The 23,147-nt window shown below is 33.5% G+C and overlaps 1 protein-coding gene and 1 long non-coding RNA gene across 7 annotated transcripts in view; one reads left to right on the top strand and one right to left on the bottom strand.

Moving 5' to 3' along the window:
* Positions 1-15,997, top strand: part of LOC126826959 (choline transporter-like protein 4) — a 53,842-nt gene extending 37,845 nt beyond the window's left edge. For 4 of the 5 annotated variants that reach the window (XM_050556128.2, XM_056101184.1, XM_050556127.2 and 1 more), the window contains 16 exons: positions 1,120-1,249; positions 1,529-1,579; positions 4,204-4,287; positions 5,351-5,463; positions 6,077-6,193; positions 7,446-7,545; positions 8,054-8,146; positions 8,466-8,598; positions 9,130-9,182; positions 9,861-10,037; positions 10,339-10,467; positions 11,427-11,496; positions 11,707-11,780; positions 12,091-12,250; positions 12,890-12,974; positions 13,666-15,997. In XM_050556128.2, the coding sequence (XP_050412085.2) occupies positions 1,120-1,249; positions 1,529-1,579; positions 4,204-4,287; positions 5,351-5,463; positions 6,077-6,193; positions 7,446-7,545; positions 8,054-8,146; positions 8,466-8,598; positions 9,130-9,182; positions 9,861-10,037; positions 10,339-10,467; positions 11,427-11,496; positions 11,707-11,780; positions 12,091-12,250; positions 12,890-12,974; positions 13,666-13,772 (1,676 nt within the window). In that variant the 3' untranslated portion in view covers positions 13,773-15,997. The remainder of the gene's footprint in view (positions 1-1,119; positions 1,250-1,528; positions 1,580-4,203; positions 4,288-5,350; positions 5,464-6,076; positions 6,194-7,445; positions 7,546-8,053; positions 8,147-8,465; positions 8,599-9,129; positions 9,183-9,860; positions 10,038-10,338; positions 10,468-11,426; positions 11,497-11,706; positions 11,781-12,090; positions 12,251-12,889; positions 12,975-13,665) is intronic. The other variant, XM_050556135.2, reaches the window with a different exon arrangement.
* Positions 15,998-16,575: 578 nt separating this feature from the next.
* LOC126827155 (uncharacterized) lies at positions 16,576-22,236 on the bottom strand. Of its 2 annotated transcripts, XR_007682591.2 has the most exons (5): positions 22,069-22,236; positions 19,998-20,128; positions 18,993-19,084; positions 17,843-18,038; positions 16,576-16,590 (listed from the first exon to the last, which is right to left on the bottom strand). It is a non-coding gene; the product is annotated as an uncharacterized LOC126827155 (long non-coding RNA). The 2 variants fall into 2 exon arrangements; XR_007682590.2 differs by lacking the exon at positions 16,576-16,590 and having other exon boundaries at positions 17,832-18,038; positions 22,069-22,234.
* Positions 22,237-23,147: the final 911 nt, after the last annotated feature.

Raw genomic sequence — 23,147 nt, 5'->3', positions numbered from 1 at the left:
TTGGACCCCCATGATGATCCCAAGCATCACCTGCATTCCATGCGGTAGCTATTGGTGCGTTTGGGCGTCACATGTAACTGGAAATGTTTCTTCTGTTAGGTTCTATAGTGACTTTTTTCGTAGTCATTTGCATATTTTAGTATTATGCCCCCAAAATCAAATATCCCCTACTTTTTTTGAATAGTATATTAAGATATGATCTAAAGTCTGATTCTCTTAAATAATGCACTTACAGACCACTTTTCAAGTGGGATTTTTCCGTTCAAAACGTCTACTTGTTATTGATTCATTTTGTCCAGTTTCATCCACTGGATAAAGAACATGGTTCAAGAACAACTGTTTTATTACTAGCAGCACCTGCATGTTAACATTTATAATTCTTTCTTCAAATGGCTTCAAATTCTTATTTGGAGCCACAGTGACTCAGTGAATGAGGTGCTGTCTCACTAATAAGGAGGTCCCATGCTCGATCCCAATGTTTTCTATGAAAGTTCCTCAAGATTTTCCAGCTTGGTTTCCCCTTCTCAATGATGCAAGATAGAGAGTCTGGCAAGGAACAGTAGTTACTTTACCAGATGGGGCAGAAAACTGAGGTCCTGTCTACACTACATGTTGGTGTGTACATAAAAAAGGAGCCACGGTGGCTAAGTGGTTAAGACGCTGGCTCGCTAGCCTGGAGGTCGGGTGTTCGATCTCTGCATTGGCCGAGAAAGTTCATCCAGATTTTCCAACGTGGTTTTCCCTTGTCAGTGGTGCAGAACGGAGGGCCTGACAAGGACAGCTGTCTAGGTCCCATGTATATATTGGAATGCACGTAAAAGATCCCCTGGCAGTTGGAATTCGATATAAGAGTAGGCGATAGTGCCGCTGCCCGGGCAAAATTTCCCTCATAGCACACTGTATGGTGTATGCCCGTCTTCATTAGCCCAGTATAGGAGCAGAACAGTAGGACGTTAAACCCCATTTCATTTCATGTACATAAAAAAAAAAAACCTGACAGTTATCCAAGCAAATTTCTCTCATAGCACACTGCAAGGTGTATGCCTACCTCCTTAGCCTGCTTGGTGCATAAATAAAAGTAGGCTGTTAATCACCATGACTTGTGTTCTGTTCTTTCAGTGATTAATCGATGTTTACCTATTGAAGAGTTACTGAATTTAGCAGATGGTGTTGTAAAAGTTGGTAATAACACACTACAAGATGCTGAAAATAATAATGTCACATCAACGGAAGTCAAAGAAGCGCTTAAGTAAGTGATGTCATTGTTTCTTAGACTTCTCTATATAAGTCTCACATGTGTCATCATTTAACAGGGCTATGGTCAAATTAAACTTTGTGGAGAAATTCTAACATTGTAGAATTAATAATTTGGTATACATTTGGTCATAGTGTAGGATCAGACTGGTCGTTGTATGTTTTTTTTTGTAGGATCAGACTGGAAGTGTAAAAGAAAATAATGACTTATTTTGAGAAAGAATTGAACCCTCTATCATATATTAATATAGATATCATTATTAACCATTTTCAGTATAACAAAAGTTTTAGGGTTAACTCCAGAAGAAATGGATAAAGCTATTAAGTAATTTTTGTTTCTAAGAATGACTTAGTTTATTCTTTTGTTTGGTTTATATTTTATTATTTTTAAATAATGGGCATTTTACCAGAACTTGTATTGTATATCTTTTTATCAGAATATGAGTGATATTTTAGATTTTTGCTTTTAGGAAAATTTTCAAGATTTCTTTTTGCAGAATAAAATTCTGCTTCCTTTCTCTTAAAAAAAAAAAAATACATTTGATTTAAGTCTTATTATGCAAAACACTGAAATAACATTGCCGACTGTAAAATTTTCCAGTAAAGATTAATTTTATATGCTTTCAAATTTGGATAAGTCAACATTGTTGCTTTTTGGGAAATTCTATGCTAAAACTGGCTACCAGTGTTGGATGCTGAGCTTCAGTCATTGTGTGTCACTCAGACAAGTTTATATAAGTACAATCATGTGACGTGTATTTAAATACATTCTGGTTACATGTTCAGTAAGAATGGCAATGTGGAAATTGATATTATATAGTTTAAAATACATTTATGATATATAAAGAGTACTGAATCAGTTTTGAAAATACTTATATAAAATAATGCATGCCGCCTGAGTACATTATCCTGTTATTCCTGCCTAGTAAAATCAGAATAATTAAGACAATTGACGTATAGATAAATTTTGTGCCTATACATTTCTCAATTATAGAAAGTACCCTTTCGTCATTTACATCTTCTTGAATGTTTCAATTTCCAGATTCTGATTCTTAATCCAGACCACAGTTAGGCCTACTTTAAAACAAGATCGAAATCGATGCATTAAATGCAGTCGATCACTAGATGTATTAATATCAGTACCAATTTTGGCTCTCTAACATAAAATGAAACACAGCTTGTATATAAGTGGGGGATTAGGCAGTGGAAAGGCCTCACACATGCACTTTAGATCATGTGATCTGTCATTGAGTCAAGTGGCTTGGTACCGTTTCATTCCTGCACTTAATCTGACAATTAGGTGATCGCATAAGCGTATTAGACTCGAAATGACCCTCTTTCTCTCTATGTGTAAGTCAATAATATTGCCGAGAAAATACTATAATCAACAGTGGTTAATGAGATGCTACACTAATCAACGCAACATGACAATTGTTTTATTATCCAGTAATTAATGTCTTATTTTATACATGCATATGTTAAAGCTACAAGAAGTCACACATTATACACATGGCCAATTGATTTCATGCCTCATTAATTCCATGACACATTAATTTCATGACTTATTAATTTTTTGTGTGTCTTGTTGATCAGTATATTGAAACTTGTAGAAACTCAAGATGACTGCGGAAAGGGACCTTATATAGCAGTAGCTATAGCAATTTGTGCATGACTGCATATTTCCACAGGTGTCTGTAACATGGAAGATCTCTTTCAAAAATGTTGTCTAAAGACTATTACGTTTATAAATGAGATTATCAAATTTGGGGGCAATACAAAGACGAAAGTAATAGTCTTTAGACATAATGGCCCCAGTTTAATGTGCATTATGATTTTAGGTTTTAAATAGTATACAATCATCCATAAAAAATTCACAGCATTTTGGTCACCAAAGTTTAAGCTCTAGAGGTGTTTAACCATAACTCTGACCCTAACCAGTAATTAGCACCTATTTAACTCTAGTTTCCAAAAATGTCAGTCTACTCAAAAAGAAATAACCAAATTAAAATTTAAATGTCTGGATTAACAGGGTATTTCATGAGAAAATAGGAGAACAAAGATTCTGTCTGTACCATAAAGACTTTGCAACAAGTGACATGGGCAAAATAAAAGTTAGATTGATTTATATTGATTTTTCTTAATTTATTCCTGTAAAATTTATGATCACATTATGGTTGGTTGTTGCACTGAATTTTAATTACATGTAGTTAAGGTGGAGTATAAAGCATGTATTAGACCTGTTGTGAGGTGAAGGGTTCAGGGTTAACATAGAATATTAGATAGATCAAAAGTTATATTGTCTACCTAAATGCATCTTTATCCCAATATATATGTACCATATCTTTAATAGAATTTTGAATTTATTATACAACTGTTTGATTGAACTTGTCATTTATATATGCTCCTCTTGTATTATAGAAATCATATATTAATCATGTATTATCGATACTTATCTTCATATTAATTATCTCTGTATGTCTAAATATATTAAATACTATAATCAGATTTGGGAGGTTGCTTCATATAAGACATGTTATTGATGAGTTTTGATCCTGGGTTTGTATGTGACAAGGAGTAGGGTTGCCTGCTTAACCCTGTGGATTTTCTCTAGTTTCCCACCACAACCAAATGATTAAAATGAAAATATACCATATGTTAGTCTCAAAATGACCTGTTTTGTGCCTAATGGACATTAAATCCCATGAAACTGCATCCAGTATATAATTGAATAGGCTGGAGTTTCATTGTACCATTTCATTCCTAGTTGTGAAAGACATTGTCCATAATAATATGCGGGTTTGAATAATCAATTAGTTGTAAATTAATATTCATTGCATCCTTAAAATATACGGGTGACATTCTCTATTTTTGTAATCAATACTTTGAGTGTCTATTGTTTCTTATGGAATTGTGATCTGTTTACTAATAATAGATATGCTTATTTTTCAGTGTTTTTAATCAGTTTTTAGAAGCACAGGAATATGCAGAAAAGGCTATATCTGATATTACTTCAACATGGTATATAATAGTAGCGTAAGTTTTAAATACATAAAGTAAGGGCTTATGGTGTCACAATATTTAGGGGGCTGTGGTACTACCTTGGGGCAGACAAGGAAGGGGAATCTATTGGAAGAGAAGAAAAAACGAGGTCCAGTTGTGTTCATAGTGCCATGAACATAAAAGAACCCTTGAAAGTTGAAATTTATCAAAGAGGAGACAAGCAAAATTGTGCTCCTTCTGATTGCATTCGTAAACATAGAGAGGGGGTGTGGATGGCCGAATGGTTTGCACGGTCGCGCAGTATCATAAGGTCTGTCATTGAGTCAACTGGCATGGTTTAGATTCCCCGGTTGTATGTGACAAGGAGTAGGGTCGCCTGTCCAACCTCGTGGTTTTTCTCCGAGTTCTCCAGTTTCTTCTCACTATAAAGACCACTACGCGCAAGCGAATTATTGAAACAAAATTGAACCATGCGTTAGTCCCGAAATGACCTAGTTTGTGTCGAGTAGATGTTAAACCAACCTCATGGGTTTTCTCTGAGTTCTCCAGTTTCTTCTCACTATAAAGACCCCTACACGCAAGCAAATTATTGAAATAAAATTGAACCATTTAGTCCCAAAATGACCTAGTTTGTGTCGAGTGGACATTAAACCCCATTTATCTCTCTTTCTCTCTCGTAGACATAGAAATAAGTATGAAAATGACCATATTCCTGGATGACCAAAGTATTGTGTTGATGAGACACTAAGCCCCCTTCCATTCACAGTATATATCATGGTAATAGGCTTGAGATTTCCCTATCTTGTTCAAAACTGGAAAGAGTTATGTTTAAGTACCATCTTGCTGATAAAGAAGCATGCAAGAAAATGATTACAGAATCTGTTCACAGATTATTTGTTTACAACGGACATGGCCTTACATCATCTCTACCTGTTCACTACCTGTGGACAGATTCTCAAATCTGATCAACTACACTTATTGCATCCCTTTATAGAATAAAGAAATGGTCTTCTACAGTTATTAAAAACAAAATCCAAGATCTCCAATTAGCCCTTCAGTTTCATAACATTTATAATTGTGTATTTTTATTTTTTAGATTACTGTTTCTGGGAATGGTAGTATGTTTTATATGGATTGTTCTTATGAGATGGATAGCTGGTTTTATGATATGGTTGACTATTTTATCTTTCGTATGTCTGTTTGCTGGAGGTAATAACTAATTCTCACCATTTTAACATGTAATATGACAGCATTGAGAAAATAGCTGCATGTACAAGTGTTTTAGATCTGTCATCAATGCAAGTGTTTTAGATCTGTCATCAATGCAATTGTTTTAGATCTTTCATCAATACAAGTGTTGAAAGTACAATCCATCGCTTTACACGACAAGGCATAGGGTCACCTGCAAAAATCCTGGGTTTCTCCCACAGCTAAAGACTCCTGCATACAAGCAAATTACTGCAATAAGCACATACTACATTGATTGGATGGTAAACTTCACTTGTCGCCCTCACTCTCTCTTCATAAATGAACATCTGCACATAGTTCTATTGGAATATCGTCTATATTCTCTATCAGCTCCTGCAATGGAAATGTTGTTGATGACTTGCTTCTGATGGTGACATATCATTTTTTTTTAAAGCATGAAATAGGTGCTTGAGCTGTAGGCCGGCCTATAGCAGCCTACCTCTCGCTACTAAATCCAGACTGGGATCTCACCCAAGCTCATGTGTTGTTAGTTGCATTAGTTAGTATATCAGTAACCATGACAATGTAGATTCTGCGTAATTGTATGTTTTATATATCCTGTGTATATTTGTAGCATGTGGAGTATGTATTTGGCAGTATTTAATATACAGAGATAAAGATGACCAGTTTGCTTTTACATTAGCTACTATTCAATTAACATTCTCTAAAGCCGATTTCTTCTTGGGCACAGGTAAGTTTGCCTACATTGTAAGTACGATCCAGGGGTGCTGTTTCAAAATTTTGCTTGTCGGCCATTTTTAGTTGGGGTTAATAGAAGCCAGAATTAGGTCACCAGAAGTCACTAAGCTTTCATTTCCTTCAATAGACTTCAACTACAAATATTTTTATATTATGTAGCATATCGTGTCCTGAATACCAAAAAATAGGTGCAAAAGGATCGAGAAAGGGAAGTGATGAACACAAAAGGAAAACATGAGTTATCCTTCTATGTAACTGACTGAAGTGAAGAGTGATAACAGATACATGGGCGAATTTCTGCTCACTAATAATTCCTTCGAAGACCAAAAGTTGTTATGCGAGGCCGTAAGAGGATATCTGATAATTCAAAAAAGTAATTGAATATCACTAGATAAGGGAAAACGAGAAAAATAGAAATAGTCCATACATTTCCTTTTATTCATTCTATATTTAATAAAAACATAGCAGTGCACAGACTTTTTCTATTTTTCTTGTTTTCTCTTATCTAGTGACAGTCAATTATTTTTTTGAATTGTCAGATATCCTCCCACAGTCTCATATAATAACTTTTGGTCTTCTAAGGAATTATTAGTGGTTTTTTTGTCCCATACGAACAACTATATGTTGTTCCTTGCCAGACCCTCCGTCCTATATCACTGACAAGGAGGAACTATGCCAGAAAATCCTGATGAACTTTCTCGTCCAATGCAGGGATCGAACACGGGACTTCCAGGTTAGCGGGCAAATGTCATACGCACTGAGCCGACATGGCTCCCGCAGATTAAGTAGTTAATCAATTAAGGTAGGTGTTTAACACCATAAAACAGTTGATCACATAATTACCTAATCAATCCTGGCTATCATCAATGATAATCGAGATGAGTTGAATATCATTCACCACATGATCTTGGCAAAGTAGCATCCCTTGTATGACCAGTCACCCCTGCAACGATAATCTGAATTGTCTTAACCCTTTTCATGGTCTCTGATAGCTGTATGTTGAAAAATATAGCTTTTATTTAATGTCCATTTGCACAATTAACTGATAAAGCATATTATATGGTGTAGTTGGTTAAACAATTTAGCTGAATTTTCTTCCAAGTGCAGCTGAAGTTGGAAATAGTCAATTACTTTTTGATTGAGTTCTGATGGATATGTTCTCATGCCCTTGCATTAATTTCCAAACTCTAGTTTCTTATTAGCTACCAGATATGCAGTAAATGATGGATGATGTTATATTGTAGGTATCACAGCTGGAATTATATTTGCTATTGTATTTTTGATTCTACTCTTCTTGTGTCAAAGAATCAGAATAGCAATATCACTTATAAAGGAAGGAAGCAAGTAAGTTTTAAGTTTCAATGTTGTTTTGTACTGTCTATGATCTTTGATTTATGAACAAATGTCTGTAAAATCTGCTGATCATCATTTCTGTTAAAGCAACTGATCAACATTTGAAGGACCTTCCATCCCTTGCAAACTGCAATATTGAGAAATTTGAATCTCTAAGAGGAATATCAGTCCAAATATGGCTCAATTCTGTTCATTATATACAAAGATATGGATTAGAAATTGAGCGACACTGGGCATCCTCCGGCTTCTACTGATGAAATTTCAATTCCAAATATCTTTGTCAATACTGAATGGAATTGAACAATTTTTTGACTGGATTCCTATCAGAGATTTATCATTCCTAATATTTGCAAATGATTCCCATGACACTAAAATGGTGCATCATGACTTTAATTTAATGTTAAAAAAAACATTTAACCAATGAAAAAATTATTAGATATTTTACATGATTGGGATGGTTGATTTAATACATAAAAAATTTTGATATTTTTCTTTTTAGAGCTGTTGGTACAATGATGTTTACATTGGTTTGGCCTATATTTCCATTCGTTCTACAGTTACTGGTTGTTGCATTTTGGGGTACCGTAGCTGTGTATCCTTTTTCTGAGGTTTAAAGTAAATTATCCCAAGATTGATGCCCGCAACGCTGTTCTGTCATTTCATCTGCTAGCAAAAATGAAATAAAATGAGGTTTAACATCTTACTTTTCTACTCCATCCAGACTAATTAAGACAGGCATACGCCATGCAGTATGCTATGAGGGAAATTTTGCCAGGACAGCAGTGCTATGGTCTATGTTTTTTTTGGTTTTTTTAATTCCAACTTTCAAGGGTTCTTTTACATGCACACCAATGTGTAGGCTTATATCAATATATTATTTGATTTGATTATTAAATCTTAACAAGAGTTAGCTATTTACAATCAGTAGGTAGGGGCCAGAATTTAGCAGATAACAATGTGACTTATCCAAATGGTAGCATTAATGAAGCTGCGGTGCAGAAGCAGTCAGAGAACCTCTTTCAAAGCTTACCATGTGATAATTCAGTGAGTATATCTATCATAAAATAGTCCACTTATGGTTGTTGGATTGTATCAAATTAATTAACTGCTGTGGAGTTTTTTGTCTGCTTTCTTATTATCTGTTAGAGTTAAACTGTTAATAATAGGGTTAACAATCAATAACATCACTATCAATAATAGGGTAACTATCAATAACATCACTATCAATAATAGGGTTAGCTATCAATAACACCACTGTCAATAATAGTGTTAATTATCAATAACATCAGTAGTAATAATAGTGTTAACTATCAATAACATCACTAGTAATAATAAAGTTAACTATCAATAACATCACTAGTAATAATAAAGTTAACTATCAATAACATCACTAGTAATAATAGGGTCAACTATGAATAACACCGCTATCAATAATAGAGTTAACTATGAATAACATCCCTATCAATAATAGGGTTGATATCACTAGTAATAATAGGGTTAACTGTCACTACTAATAATAGGCTTAATTTAGTTATTTTATCAACAAAGACTTATCAATATGATGTTATTTTTCAGACAAACAGTACAGGAAACAGTGTCTGTGGTTATCTAAAGTATGGAGAAGGAGAGTAAGTTAAAGATGTCTTGTGGTGGGGGGGGGGTGTAGGTTGGATTTCTGAAAGTGGTGGTAGTAATTGGGAAGCATACAAAGTTAAAATTAATAAGAGTGATGTATACTGAGATACAATGGAAAACCATCTCTTATATCAGATCCCACTGATAACACATAAAAATTGACCTGGAAGTGATTGGCAACTGCTTGGGCAGTTTGGCAGGGTCGAGTCTTCCAAGCGCCTGGTTCCTCTGAGCTGTCGTGAGTCGTGGCATGCTGCTGACGTTGTAGTGTGAATGATTCAACCAGGTATGATCCCGGTGAACAGCACATGCAGCATCAGTTGCATGAAAATCATGCAGAACACATTACTATCTCAAAAGTCAGGTTATGATTTTGAGAACATTTCCTGAGTTCAACTCTGTGTTTGGGAAGGAACCTTATTGCTCAGGTAAAGTTGGAGATGTGGTCACAAATATACAATAAAAACATTTGGCAAGTTTTGTGCAATGCGTCTATTTAGAGTAACCTACCAACCTGACGTTTCTTTTGCTGTTTAGTATATATACAGCTTTATGAGATTTAAGTTAATATTATGGCTTGTGTGCTTTTTGGTATCCCTTATCTTTTCTAGAACACTGATCACCCAACTAATAACATGTTCATGTTTTTAAATCCTTTAATTTATTTTCAGTTATACAGTCTACCTTCAAATCTATAATCTATTTATGTTGTTCTGGTTGGTTAACTTTGTCGTAGCATTAGGACAGATGACGTTAGCAGGTGCATTTGCTTCATATTACTGGGCTTTTAATAAACCAAGTGATATCCCAACATTCCCTCTACTGAGTTCCTTTTATAGATGCTTCAGGTATGTAAATTATTTACCTGTAGGATATCTTATTGTATTGCAGAATGAATGAATGAAATTGGGTTTAGCGATCAGGGAGCATATGCTATGCAGAGTGCTATAAGGGAAATTTTACCCAGACAGCAATTGAATTTTAACTGTTAATGGTTCTTGTATGTGCATGCCAAGGTGTACACATATCTTGGTTTTTTCATCCCATCCTAATGACTAGACACTTTTCCTTGCCAGTTTTAAAAATATATATTTTATGATTATGCATAAAATTGGACAATTTACTATGTTATCTAATTGTCTGTTTCAGGTATCATTTGGGAACTTTGGCCTTTGGTTCACTATTGATTGCTATTGTTCAATTGATTCGAGTATTTCTAGAATATGTCGACCACAAACTTAAAGGAACAGAAAATCCTGCGGCCAAGTTTCTTTTAAAGTAAGTTGCACTTCATTCTTTTCAAATTTTTATTTTGTTGACTGTAGAAATTCAGAAGAAATCTGATTTAATATTGTTCACATCATCCACCAAAAGTCTGCTACCATAATATACTTTTCAAAAAAAGTAGGGGATATTCCGAAACAATACAAAACTGCGGAAATGCACTGCTGTTTTTATTAGAGGTAACCAGTGTATGTTAATAACAGGCTAATTGCCTACACATGAACATAAACAGTTCATATGGGCGGCTTATCTGACGGCCCCATTTCACTTGCAAAGAGATACTGTCAAAAGTGAAAATGAACGTTTTTGATTTTTGTCTTAATAATGAGTAATTGCTCCACCAATCCTCAGACATTCAGCAATTCGTCGTGGCATGCTCCTAATCAACCATCCAATCACGATTTGGGGCAATCTGACCTCTCCTCTTGTTGTGCCAGGGCCAATTCTTGCAGTGTTGTCGGTTGACTTCGACGAACACGTCTCCCGATCTAATTAACCGTAACACACTAAAGCAAAGATACACTAAACAGTAAATCTTATGCAAGAACCGATAGGAAAGCAAACATGGATAGATAAACCAGCACGCGGCAGTTTTCATCAACCCAACCCCTCCCACGTGTATGGTCCTATTGCGTGTGCAGCTCAGTGGTTCTGTTGGGGCGATAAGTTCTTCATCTGTGAACATATACTCTCAAAGCATGTCAAGTGTCCATGACTATTTATCATATCACAACCTGCATAGGTATTTGCATTTCAATATCCCCTACTTTTTTTGAAGAGTATATTTAACTAATCTTTGTCATTGCACATAACCTTTCATATTGTTCCCACCACCCACCAGAAATATGGTAATTTTAACATAATATATTCTTCTATGTTAAAGTAAACTGTGTCTTAATACCTCTTTGAAAGTTACATGTATCTATCATTTTTATCTGTGTTTTCTTTTCTAGGTGTTTAAAATGCTGTTTCTGGTGTTTGGAGAAGTTTTTGAAATTTTTAAATAAAAATGCTTATATTATGGTATGTCTAAGTTGTATATTCTGATTAATAACAAAGGTTTAGATTTCTATAATATGTCTACCTTTCACATGTAAAAAAACCCATAAGAATTGAAACACATGCTTAGAAATTGTTTTAACATGGCTCATAATTTTTATGAATTTACTCTTCAGTAAATGATATTGAACAAATAAATTTTATAAATTATTTATATTAACTCTTCCATTTCAGACTGCTATTTATGGTAAAAACTTCTGTATTTCGGCTAAAAATGCCTTCAGCTTAATATTAAGAAATATTGTAAGGTAAGACAATTTTTATGTCTACAGTATGTAGAGTACTGTATATGCAATGATGCAACTACAATTTTAAGATCAGCATCCGATTAAAAGAAAATAAGAGCAGGTATATATAAGTGCAATATTTGAAAACAATGGACGATTCTACATGGATGTACATAAAAGGTTTTCCAGTTAATATAACAATATTTACTATATACATTAGCCTACTTTAAATATCTCATCTATTATATATTAAAAATTAGCTCTCCACAAATTCACTTTTTATTAATCCTTCATATTTTGGCAATATATAAATGTATTTAATATTTTACAGAGTGGTGGTTATTGATAAAGTTACAGATTTTCTACTATTTGTCAGCAAATTGGTTGTGGTGGCTTTAACTGGTGTTGCTGCTTTCTTCTTCTTTGATGGTCGAATAACATTCTTAACGCAATACACCCCAACTCTAAATTTCTACTTCGTACCTATCATTGTAAGTACTTTACTACAGATATCATTTATGTGATTATTCTGGTTTAAACAGATACCTAAATACTACTTGTAATGGGACAACATGTCAGAATAAAAGTCAAAACAGAGTCTAAGATGATACCTTATAATATAATAAGTGGTCTGTCATTGAGTCAGTTGTCATGGATTCGCTTCAATGTTTAAACGTAAAAGGAAGTAGGGTTCACTTCCCAGTCTCATAGATTTTCTAAGGGTTCTCCAGTTTTCTCCCAATGCTAAAGACCCTTACAAGCAACCAAATTACTGAAACATGCACATACCATATGATGATCCCAAAGGGGTTGTGTCAAGTTTACGCTAAACTCCATTTCTCTCGTTCCCACAATTTATTAAAATCATTTAAATCAAACAAAAGAAATGGCCATTTTATATTAGCTTCTATGGATTTCATGCTGCATCTTTAGCCTATCTGTTCTTAATTGATTAAGTAATAATTCTAAATTCTAATCCTTGATTTAAAAAAACTTTCTGATAATTATTTAAAGGTTTTTTTATGTCAAATAAGATTTTGAAAAGGAAGAGATAAAGTAGACACATATTGCTATTTTAGTATATCTATCTTTTAACATTTTTACAGATTTTATAATGATTTTGTTTACAGATTGTGGTATTAGGAACATATATTATTGCTTCCTGTTTCTTCAGTGTTTATAATATGGCGGTAGATACACTCTTTCTCTGTTTCTGTAAGTATACATATCAACGGTCTCAGAATTTCAAAGACTTTAGATTTAATTAATTTTACACTGAAATCTGGCATATGTTTTTCAAGAGTTTGTTTTCTTACAAATGATTTATATACACCAATTTTTCAATGGAACTTGTGGTAATGACTTGGTGAAATCAGTAAGTGCAAAATGGTTACATGTGCTCCTTGGGTATAGCACTAAAAGGATGTGAAATCATAATGTCTTCAATAATTAGGCATTGATCATTTTGAAACATTATTACTTATATGTTAGTATCTCATCCTATTTTGAGAAAGTTTCACAAGTTTTTTTCAGTACTTAATATTCCGGGTTAAATGCTTAAGTATTGGTGTTTTCTGTGAAAAACTATCCTGCAAGAAACATTTTTTCTGAGATTTTGTGTTGACTTAATGTGATTTTTCATGTTAAGAAGGATAAACCATATCAAGATAGTTATACATCAATTGGTTTTGTATTTGCCCGTGCCATTAAAACCCTTTGAATTGAGTTATTGCTCCTTTTGACTTACATCATAACATGAATAGATAGTTAACTCAGTCCCTGGGAATATTTATTGTCTGGCTATACTATCTTTTGTCTAGTATACAGTACCTGTAAATATACTGAACTCAGTAGCTGATATCATGTTTTGCAGCTTTCCAAATTCTTTGTATTATTTTTTTTACAGTGGAAGATCTTGAAAGAAATGATGGATCAACAGGAAAACCATACTACATGAGTAAGGATTTGATGAAAATAATTGGCAAGAAAAATGTGGTTGGGGATAAAAATTAAAAAGAAACTGCTGACAAAGAATATTGATACCTTTTGATCTGTTAGATATCTGTATATATAGAGAGAACCATTTTGTAAAGACATTATTATATTATATTCTATGTAATTATTGTTTTGGTAACTTGTCTCTATAAAGCCATGGGTATTCTTTTAAAAAACACAGAACTACATAGACTTAAACATTTTACTATAAACAAACATTTTACTATAAAACTCTATAGAAATGTTCAATTGTTAGTACTATTTAATTTTCGAACATACAATTAGATCAGCGTTCTGATTTCTGTGACTGTAGTACTTAATGAAAAGTTTCTGATCAAATGTCTTATTTTCTGTTTCCGGTGTTTTACATGCAAAAGTACAAGAAATATCTCAAATGAAAGGAGATAAATCAGTTATTGAACTGTGTGATTGTAAAAGTAATATAATGAACAACTGGTTAAGATATCTGGATTTTCCTACATTAATTTGAATTTGAATGACCCCGTTCACTCTTTGATTAGGAGGGGGAGCCTAAGTCAACTACATGTTATAATGATATATTTGTGTATATAATACAATAACGTTATATTAATAAACAAGATTGATGAAGAAACGTATGTATATACTGAAATCCATTGTTGACTCTTGTTTTTGTTACTTTTCATGTATTATATTTGTGAGAATTTGACCTATTACAAGATTGTTTATTTCCCCCTTCTAGAGTACCTAGAGGCTAAATGTCAAACTTAATACTGCTGTAATAGCGGTTATCAGAAGGTACAAATTAAATATATCTTTTTATATCATAGTCCAATAATGCACACTTTTTGAACCATTATTAGTCTAAACAAAACATGCCCTTAAGTGATGTGACTATCAACAATGTGACTCGGTCATCAACATCCGATGACCTTGCCCAAATAAACCCAAATAAAATTGGTTTCCATTGAAAGACAAAACTATTCAACTGAGAAAATTTCTAATTAGCAATAACACAACTACTAATACTTATGTGTGTATAAAGTTTCGTAAAGATAACTGGGGCAGAAGGATGAACAGACACCATTTCAATATAAAACTGGTAGCCATGTCAACCTTTGAGATTCCATGATGTAAACTGAAATGACATATTTTCTGATAATCGTTATAAACAATCTTGCATAGTGAGAAATCACTTGAACTGTTATCTTAAAGTTTCAACATCTATATGTAGTATTATAATTTTATGATGGGCACATATGTGCCTTGAGTTTATGGTTTAAATGTTTTTGCTAGACCAAAAAAAACAAATAAAACTCGTTGAAACCGCCCATAGAATTAAATCTTGTAAAGTAATTTACTGGGTCATAGTTTTTATTCTCTCTATAATACTAAAAGAACTTCTGTGATAAGTAAAATGTGTGTATAAATGTTGATTATATTGTTGTGATCATTATCATTCTATAAAACCATTTGTATCTTTAAGTATTTAGTAGCTTACTTATATATTAAATAAACTTATATTTTATACTATTACTTTATCTTTCTAATTGTTAAATTAATAACGATGCAGTGCTGTGCGCTCCTGAGTAAAATCTGAACATTATAAGTATATCATTGCTTAATCCCCTTTAAAATTACCCCCTTTAAATTAACACCATTTTCATAATTATGCTTATATTTTCATAAATATGCTCTCCATTGCTTTTTTTTTTATAAACAATATTTTTATTCAGTAAATCTGAATTTGGATTGGGGAACAAGCTATGCCTATGTGTAACCCCTGCTTCATTTTACTGTACTATTTATATATACCGGTATATATATATATATAAAAAAAAGTAAATTCAACTATTTTCAGAAAACATTTAATTTGTCATCTCACACCATCAATTTACGACCTGAGGGTCATCTAACAAGTAGAATTTAAAAAAGAAATTTGTTTCTTTTTGAAACCACAGTTATAAACGTTTGTCTTTATAAAGGTTAGGTCATAAAGAAGAGCAAGAAAAAGAAAAAAAATTGGAAAATAATTTAATCTTTGTTGAAAATTGGACAATTAAACATGTGATATAGTATATCTTTCTTACTTTATTTTAACTTATGACCACCTGTTACTGTATTATCAATAAAGAAAGTATTTTAATATCAGTATTCTTGTATGATCAAAATGTCTTATTTTCTATCTCTAATACATTTCATTAATTTTATCATGTGATATTATGTGTGATTTATTTGGTGCACAATAAATTCTTTCAAATGTTCATGCAGCTGTGTGATTTGTATAAGGGATCAACATATTATCTACCCTATTTTTCGGCAGATTAAGCCATGCGTACATAAGGCACAGACTGAGTTTTTTTAGGGGTGTTCCAGGCAAAAAAGAAATCTCATGGTCTCCCAGTAAACAACGTGCCATTCCATGACGTACATGTTCCAGTAGCCATAAAGGTTTAAAATAAAGAATTGAATTGGATTATATATACTTTCCCACAAAAGTATTTATAGGGTAGTCATTGCCAGTAACGCTATATATATGGAAAGTACAGATATTCAGTCTTACTAGAAAAAAACTGGATTCCTCACGAACAGTAACGGATCTAGAAGCAGAGCATAAGGGGGTTGGGGGGGGGGGGGCAAATCGAGAGTGCCATCCACAATCCCACCCCACAACGAACGTCGAAAAAATACTGGCTGTAACGCTGAACAGAGATTGTATTGTCTATATAGTTATTGTGCTGGAAAGCAGTTTTATTCAAGTTGACATAAAGTTCAGCACTGACTGAATTAACAGTGAGGGTATCCAAACATCGCCCATCCCTACTCTAGATTGTCATCTCCCAAAGAAAATCAATATCTAAAATTCAAACAAAGAGACACTTTTGATTTTTGACACTAAGACTAAAGCCATATATTCTGGTTCTCAGATAGAGAGAGAGAAATGGGGTTTAACGTCCACTTGACACAAACTAGGTCATTTCGGGACTAACATATGGTTTAATTTTATTTCAATAATTCGCTTGCACGTAGGGGTGCAGTGGGAGGAAACCGGAGGACCCAGAGAAAACCCACGAGGTTGGACAGGCGACCCTACTCCTTGTCACGTACAACCGGGGATTTGGTTCTCAGATACTCCCACTTTACTTAAAAAGAGCCACAAATGCTTTCCTCGGATCACAGGAAATAAGTCTATAAAAAAACTCAACTGAATCTGGAAATGTACCTGACATATATGCTCTTGACAATCATGAATGATTATGAATGATTCTGGATGATAAACAATTATCACCGTGACCAGATCAAATGTGGTGCCTTGAAATTTTTAGGAACGATTGTCTGAGAAACAATATTTTTTCTTGATGACCTAATTGTAACATTAAATGAGAAGTCAATGTTGCAGATTCTTTTTACTCGATACATTATCTAGTATTTAAATAATTTCCACAATGGGCATTGCAAAGCGTGAAGTCCAGATCATTTCAAGTTTCAACAGCTGTGATCTCATGAGGGTTATTACAGAGGGCCTGGCAGGGAACAATGTCTAGTTATTCGGATGGGATGTGCACGTAAAAGAACCCTTGACAATTGGAATTTGAAATATGAATAGGTTGTATATGTTTTAGTCATTCTTTATAACAAAAACATGCACATACCAGTAATGTATTTTGAAAAGTGAAGCTTAAAAATTTGGGTCTGCAAAAGCATTGTTCTATGGTTGATGAAAACGGGTAATGATCTTAGGATTGTAATTCTTGTGTGACCTCTAACTCAAAAAAATGTAGCAAATTCTGATCTTCCAACTAAGAATTCCAAATAAGTGTAGACTATAGGAATATACCATGGAGCCATCACACAGACATACAGTATATCCATATTATCTAAGGTAATTCGCAGATGATCTGCCGACATTCGCAGAAAACTGAATCAGGAAAAAATAGAGAATTTAACTTTCGACATATAAGGTTTTATCTCCTCTCGCAAGAATTCAATCCAGAATAATAATCTTGTTTCATATTTACAAATATCCCAGCTCCCCCCATGTATAGTTTAGCAAATCTGGCCTTTTAAGTTGTATGAATAACTATATTTTTACCATAATAAATATTTACATTTTATTGTATAGAGATATAATTTATACAGCTTTAACTTCATCAATAACTCCAGCATCCTCATCTTCTTCTTCTTCTTCATCATCCATCTCAACATCTTCTTCACTATCTTCTGGTGTTGATAAATCTACTGGTACAATTTTATTTTTCTTCTTAGACTTTTTCTGACTCTTTGTTTGGGTTGTAACCATTGGTTCTAGAAAGATAAAATATGTTAGTTATGTTTTGGCATATAAGTCAGGTGTTATTGTAGATGTCTTGAACTTTGAACTAAAAACTTTTCAAGATTGTGTATACATGTATATCCGTATTTATACTTTGGACAGTGTGAAGAAGATCTAAGAATGGAATCTACCAAACACTTGCATAGCTTGAAAACTCGAGCAATTAAAGTTGACAAGATTATAAAGGAATGAAATACAATGACTACTCATAACCCTACCAATAACGTGAGCTGGTATGAGGTATATATATAGATATAAATATGAGATTATTTAACAATTATTGTTCTTAATATGTCAAACAAAAGTTCGGTCCAGCGAAATACAGCATGAGTCTCAACCGAATAGAAATTTCTAGCGTCTGGTTATTCCAGTCTATTGCGCATGCTTTCCAGATAAGTTATGGTGTCGCCGTATGACATGAGTTGTGGAATATGTCTAGCCTCGCTCTTTCTGGTCACTTGTTACAAATGACGATGAAATGCACTATGGTACACGATTCGTGTACCAATGGTAAAATGTTTATTTTGTCTTAAATATTGGATATTAGAAGCCTACCTTTTCCCGGTAAGATAACAACATCAATGTTGATTTGAATTGACAAATAATTTGTGTTTTCAACATGTAAGACTTTGGATGATATTGAGTTAGAGACTTAGCTACTTTAATATGCTCCTTCTGAATGCAATTTAATCTCTTGCCAAAACAGTATTCTGTTAATAGAGTTAGTTTGTTTCTATGGTCACTGCCGAGACGGTGACGTTTCCTTCTACTCATCATTGGATGACAGTTTGTGCTCCACCAAATGAGCAGGCACACTTCCCCAGACATGAGGGAACCAGATGTGAAAAATCATCGGGAAATATGAGTACATAACTTTAATTAAAATTAACAAGAATTCTACTTGATCTGTGAACTATAAACTGTACCTGTATTTGATGTTTTAACTATAGCCTGTCTTCCTAGTAACTTCATTATCCTTCTTCTTCTTTTACCAGAAACATTAACACTTCTATTTATTCTAAAATTATAGATACATTAGTTAAGAGTTTAATAAAAAGTTGGTCATTCTTGCTATAACAATTCAAAAATAGATGAAAAAAAAGAAAATATTGAAAATTTCAGCCAAATTACTTCATTCTGAGCCAAATTATCACTGTTTATTGTTTTGACAAGATGAGTGCATAGTGGTAACTAGCGCACTGGTATATTCACGACTTAGCCTCGCTTTCCCATTTTTAAATTAAATTTTTAAATGGCGAACCGTTCTAATCTAGTTAAAATCGCGAGTATCTGATGCCATCCAGAGTTGATTATGGTCTTGTTTTGTTAATAAATGTGTAATTAATAGTTTAAATAACATTTCAGGCCTAAAGAAAGACCTGCAATAGGCATATTTACCTCTTGCATAATGTATGTTTAATCATAGTATTCATCATGGCATCATATACAATACAACATTTAAAGGGAAAGTCCCAACTAGATTTCACAAGACATTATAAACAAAAGTTGGTTTATTAATGTAAACCAAATGCCACAATATAGATAGTTTACTTTGCCATTCAAAATACTGAGCAGGAATTTCATTCATCAATTATACATGTATTAGTAACTTGATAACAAAGATTTTATAGTATATACACATGGTGGTTATCTAGGCACTTACACAGTATGAATATGAGAATTTTTGGTTATTACCCTTGCCCACATGGAAAATGAAAGTTTGTATTCCTTCCAAAGATAGCTTCAAATACACTGTAGGTGTACAGTACCAGGATAAAAGTCTACAAGTCTTCCACCCAATATAATGCAATTTCTTTCACTCAAATATATATAGTAAAATGCCAAGATCAGGTTAAAATCCCAAGCAAATATGGCTCCCATATTGTTCAATACATTCCATGAAAAACAAGCTAATTATAATAGACACATACTTTCTATTTCTAATTTGTGATTTACTAAGAAATTGTGGATCTGCACAGGCAACAAAATCTCTTTTAGTTATTGTTCCTCGTCTCTTCTTTCGTTTTCTTACACCTTCAGTCAACAAAAGTTTTCTGTATTTCTGAAAAAATTATCATAAATCATAGTACACACAATACAACTGTGATTGGTAATTATTCCCTTGATAAATATATATCTGAAAGTGTGGAAGTCCATTGTTGAGTTAATTATAAAATATAAAATATGGATTAATTCGGTAGGAGTAAGATTCTATTTTTGATTCAAAAGTAATTATATTTATTTCTTTGGATAATACCATTGATCATCTTGAAATAATTTGACTAGAGCTCAACAAGCTTAATTTTCAAAGGTATGGGGATAAATAATTGCTACTGGGAATAGAGCAAGAGTATAATATTAACAGTGATATTGTCCTCTAACATAGTTTAAGTCTCTTAATTAAGACTAAAGTGAGACATAAAGCGCAGATAAAGAAAGACCTGGCGCAAACTAGGTCAACTCGGAACTAACATGGAATAATTTCATTTCAATAAAGGAAAATCAATTCTGGTAGTGGTAGGGTCTGTCTTCAGTAGTGAGAGGAAACTGGAAGGCACAAGAAACATATTAGGCCTACATGAGGTTGGGCTGTCGACCCTATTGACATGTTTGTGACATACATTTACATGTACAAGCTTGGCATCCAAACCATACCACTTAAAGTAGCTAAGTCTCTAACTCAATATAATCAAAAATCTTCGACATTGAAAACACGAATTATTTGTCAATTTAAATCAACATTGATGTTGTGATCTTACAGGGAAAAGATGGGCTTCCAATATCCAATATTCAAGACAAATTAAATATTTTACCATTGGTACACGAATCGTGTACCATAATGCGTTTCTGCGCCTTTTGATACAAGGGACTCAAAGAACGCAGCTAGACATATTCCGCAAGTCATGTCAAAAGGTGACGCTATATATTCTTATCTGGAGAGCATGCACAATAAATATCATCGGTGTAGACCAGAATAACCAGACGCTAAAGATTGCCATTCAGTTAAGACTTCTGGCGTATTCCGCCGAACATAACTGATTAGAAATTACAGTAAAAACAGAAACGGTTGAATGTAAATCAGTTTATATACATTCACATTACATTATTATATGCGTTGCGACCCATTTGTGTCAATTTCTAGGTCCCAAATATTAGCGATTTAGCTCCTTTAAGAACAGATCTTATGCTCTCAGCACACATTATCATAAACCACTCTTTCCACATCCCTTCTGGTTTGATCATATGGACAAGGTATAATAACATAAGGTCCATGGTTTGATTAATCTAAATTGACAGCCACTATTGCACAAATACCATATACGGCATCTACTATACTTTTGTATATTATATAGTATATAAAAACTTCAGGTATATATTAATTGAATAATTAAAATAATATTCAATATTTCAATATTTAATTTTGCTTAAAGGAGCTAAATCGCTAACATTAAGGACCTAGAAATTGACACAAGTGGGTCAAAACCCATATCATACTGTAATATGAATGTATATAAACTGATATACATTCAATGGTTTCCGTTTTTACTCTAATTTCAAATCAGTTATGTTCCACGAAATAAGCCCGAAGTCTCAATCGAATGCAAATTTTTAGCGTCTTGTTATTCCAGTGTACACACACCGTTTGGTTTGGTGCAATATGTCTAGCCTCGTTCCTCGAGTCTCTTGCTACAACTGGGGCTGAAACGCATTATGGTACACGATTCGTATACCAATCCAATGGCAAAATGTTTATTTTGTCTTAAACATTGGATATCAGAAGAAGCCCATCTTTTTCCGGTAAGATCACAGCATCAATGTTGATTTAAATTGACAAATAATTTGTGTTTTCAATGTTGAAGATTTTGGATGATATTGAGTTAGAGACTTAGCTACTTTAATACTTCTTTCCCCTTTCCCCAACCACAAACACTGAAAGTGAAACAGACAGAATTTCATGCATCAGAAAATATTACACTTTCTCATAAATCATGTAAAACAAACCTTGACTTTTCTGATGGTATGAAACATGCTCTTGTAGGTTTACCGTAACAAAGTGTACGGATGTCTAAATGGAAATTAGATTAATATTAAATCAAAGGAACAGAAATATTTTCGTCAACAAAAAAACACGTGTTTACTATTTACGTTAAGAAATGACACAATCAGCAGCGCCGTCTGGTGGAAAATTCGGGAAACTAAAATAACCAGTAACTCCCGAACGATATTAGGAGGCAGACCACCATTAATTTCCCCATTGACTTCAATGTTAATTCTGGCCTCTTTGCCCACCTCCAACTTTTCCCCAAATTTTCGTTGGGCTGAATGCTTTTCACTACAGACAGAGGAACAAATGGTCATGTCTTTGCACTAAAATTTGTATGAGGTTGACCACCAAAATTTTGAGATACACAAACTTGAAGAAGCATACTAAAAACATGTAACTAGTTGCCGTACATATCGCCGTAGCTAACCTGATAACCCTCTTATCCTTCCGCCTCAAAATCATGAATATTTACCAAAACCTGGCAGAAAATGTTAATTCAAACCCTCTTCGTCCATTCTAGACCAAAAAATCAACACAAATGGGCATGCAAAAGGGGAGAAAAGAGAGAGAGAGAGAATTGCTATAAATAGACGAACTGAAATTTAATGGTGGTCTGCCTCCATTAATCATTAACCCTTTAGCAGTTGAATTTGATTGCATTATAACTTTGAAAGAAATTAATCACTTAGCTACATGTAGTTCTTTTTTTTATTTGTAATGTAATGTTAAATCATGGAATTCCATATCATCGACCTTATGGTATTCCATGGTATCCTAAACCACGGTCCATACCTAATCATCATTTATCATTAACCCTTAATATATCTCTGGAGCTATAATGATATGATTTCATAAAGATAGGATGCGGGACAACAAAACATACGCCCAAAGCAGCTAAATCGTCTGGGTAGTGGACAAGGGTTGTTGCATATTTATTCATTTGTAGGCCATTTACAAGACCATTTCATACAGAACAGATTATAATTTCAGTCGTTTGGGGATTCAAAGGTTTTACAGACTGAAACAAAGGCCCCAA

The sequence above is a fragment of the Patella vulgata genome, chromosome 1, assembly GCF_932274485.2.
Source record: "Patella vulgata chromosome 1, xgPatVulg1.2, whole genome shotgun sequence".
Classification (NCBI taxonomy): domain Eukaryota; kingdom Metazoa; phylum Mollusca; class Gastropoda; family Patellidae; genus Patella; species Patella vulgata.
The sequence above is the reverse complement of the archived record's forward strand: the minus strand, read 5'-3'. Positions and strand labels throughout refer to the sequence as shown.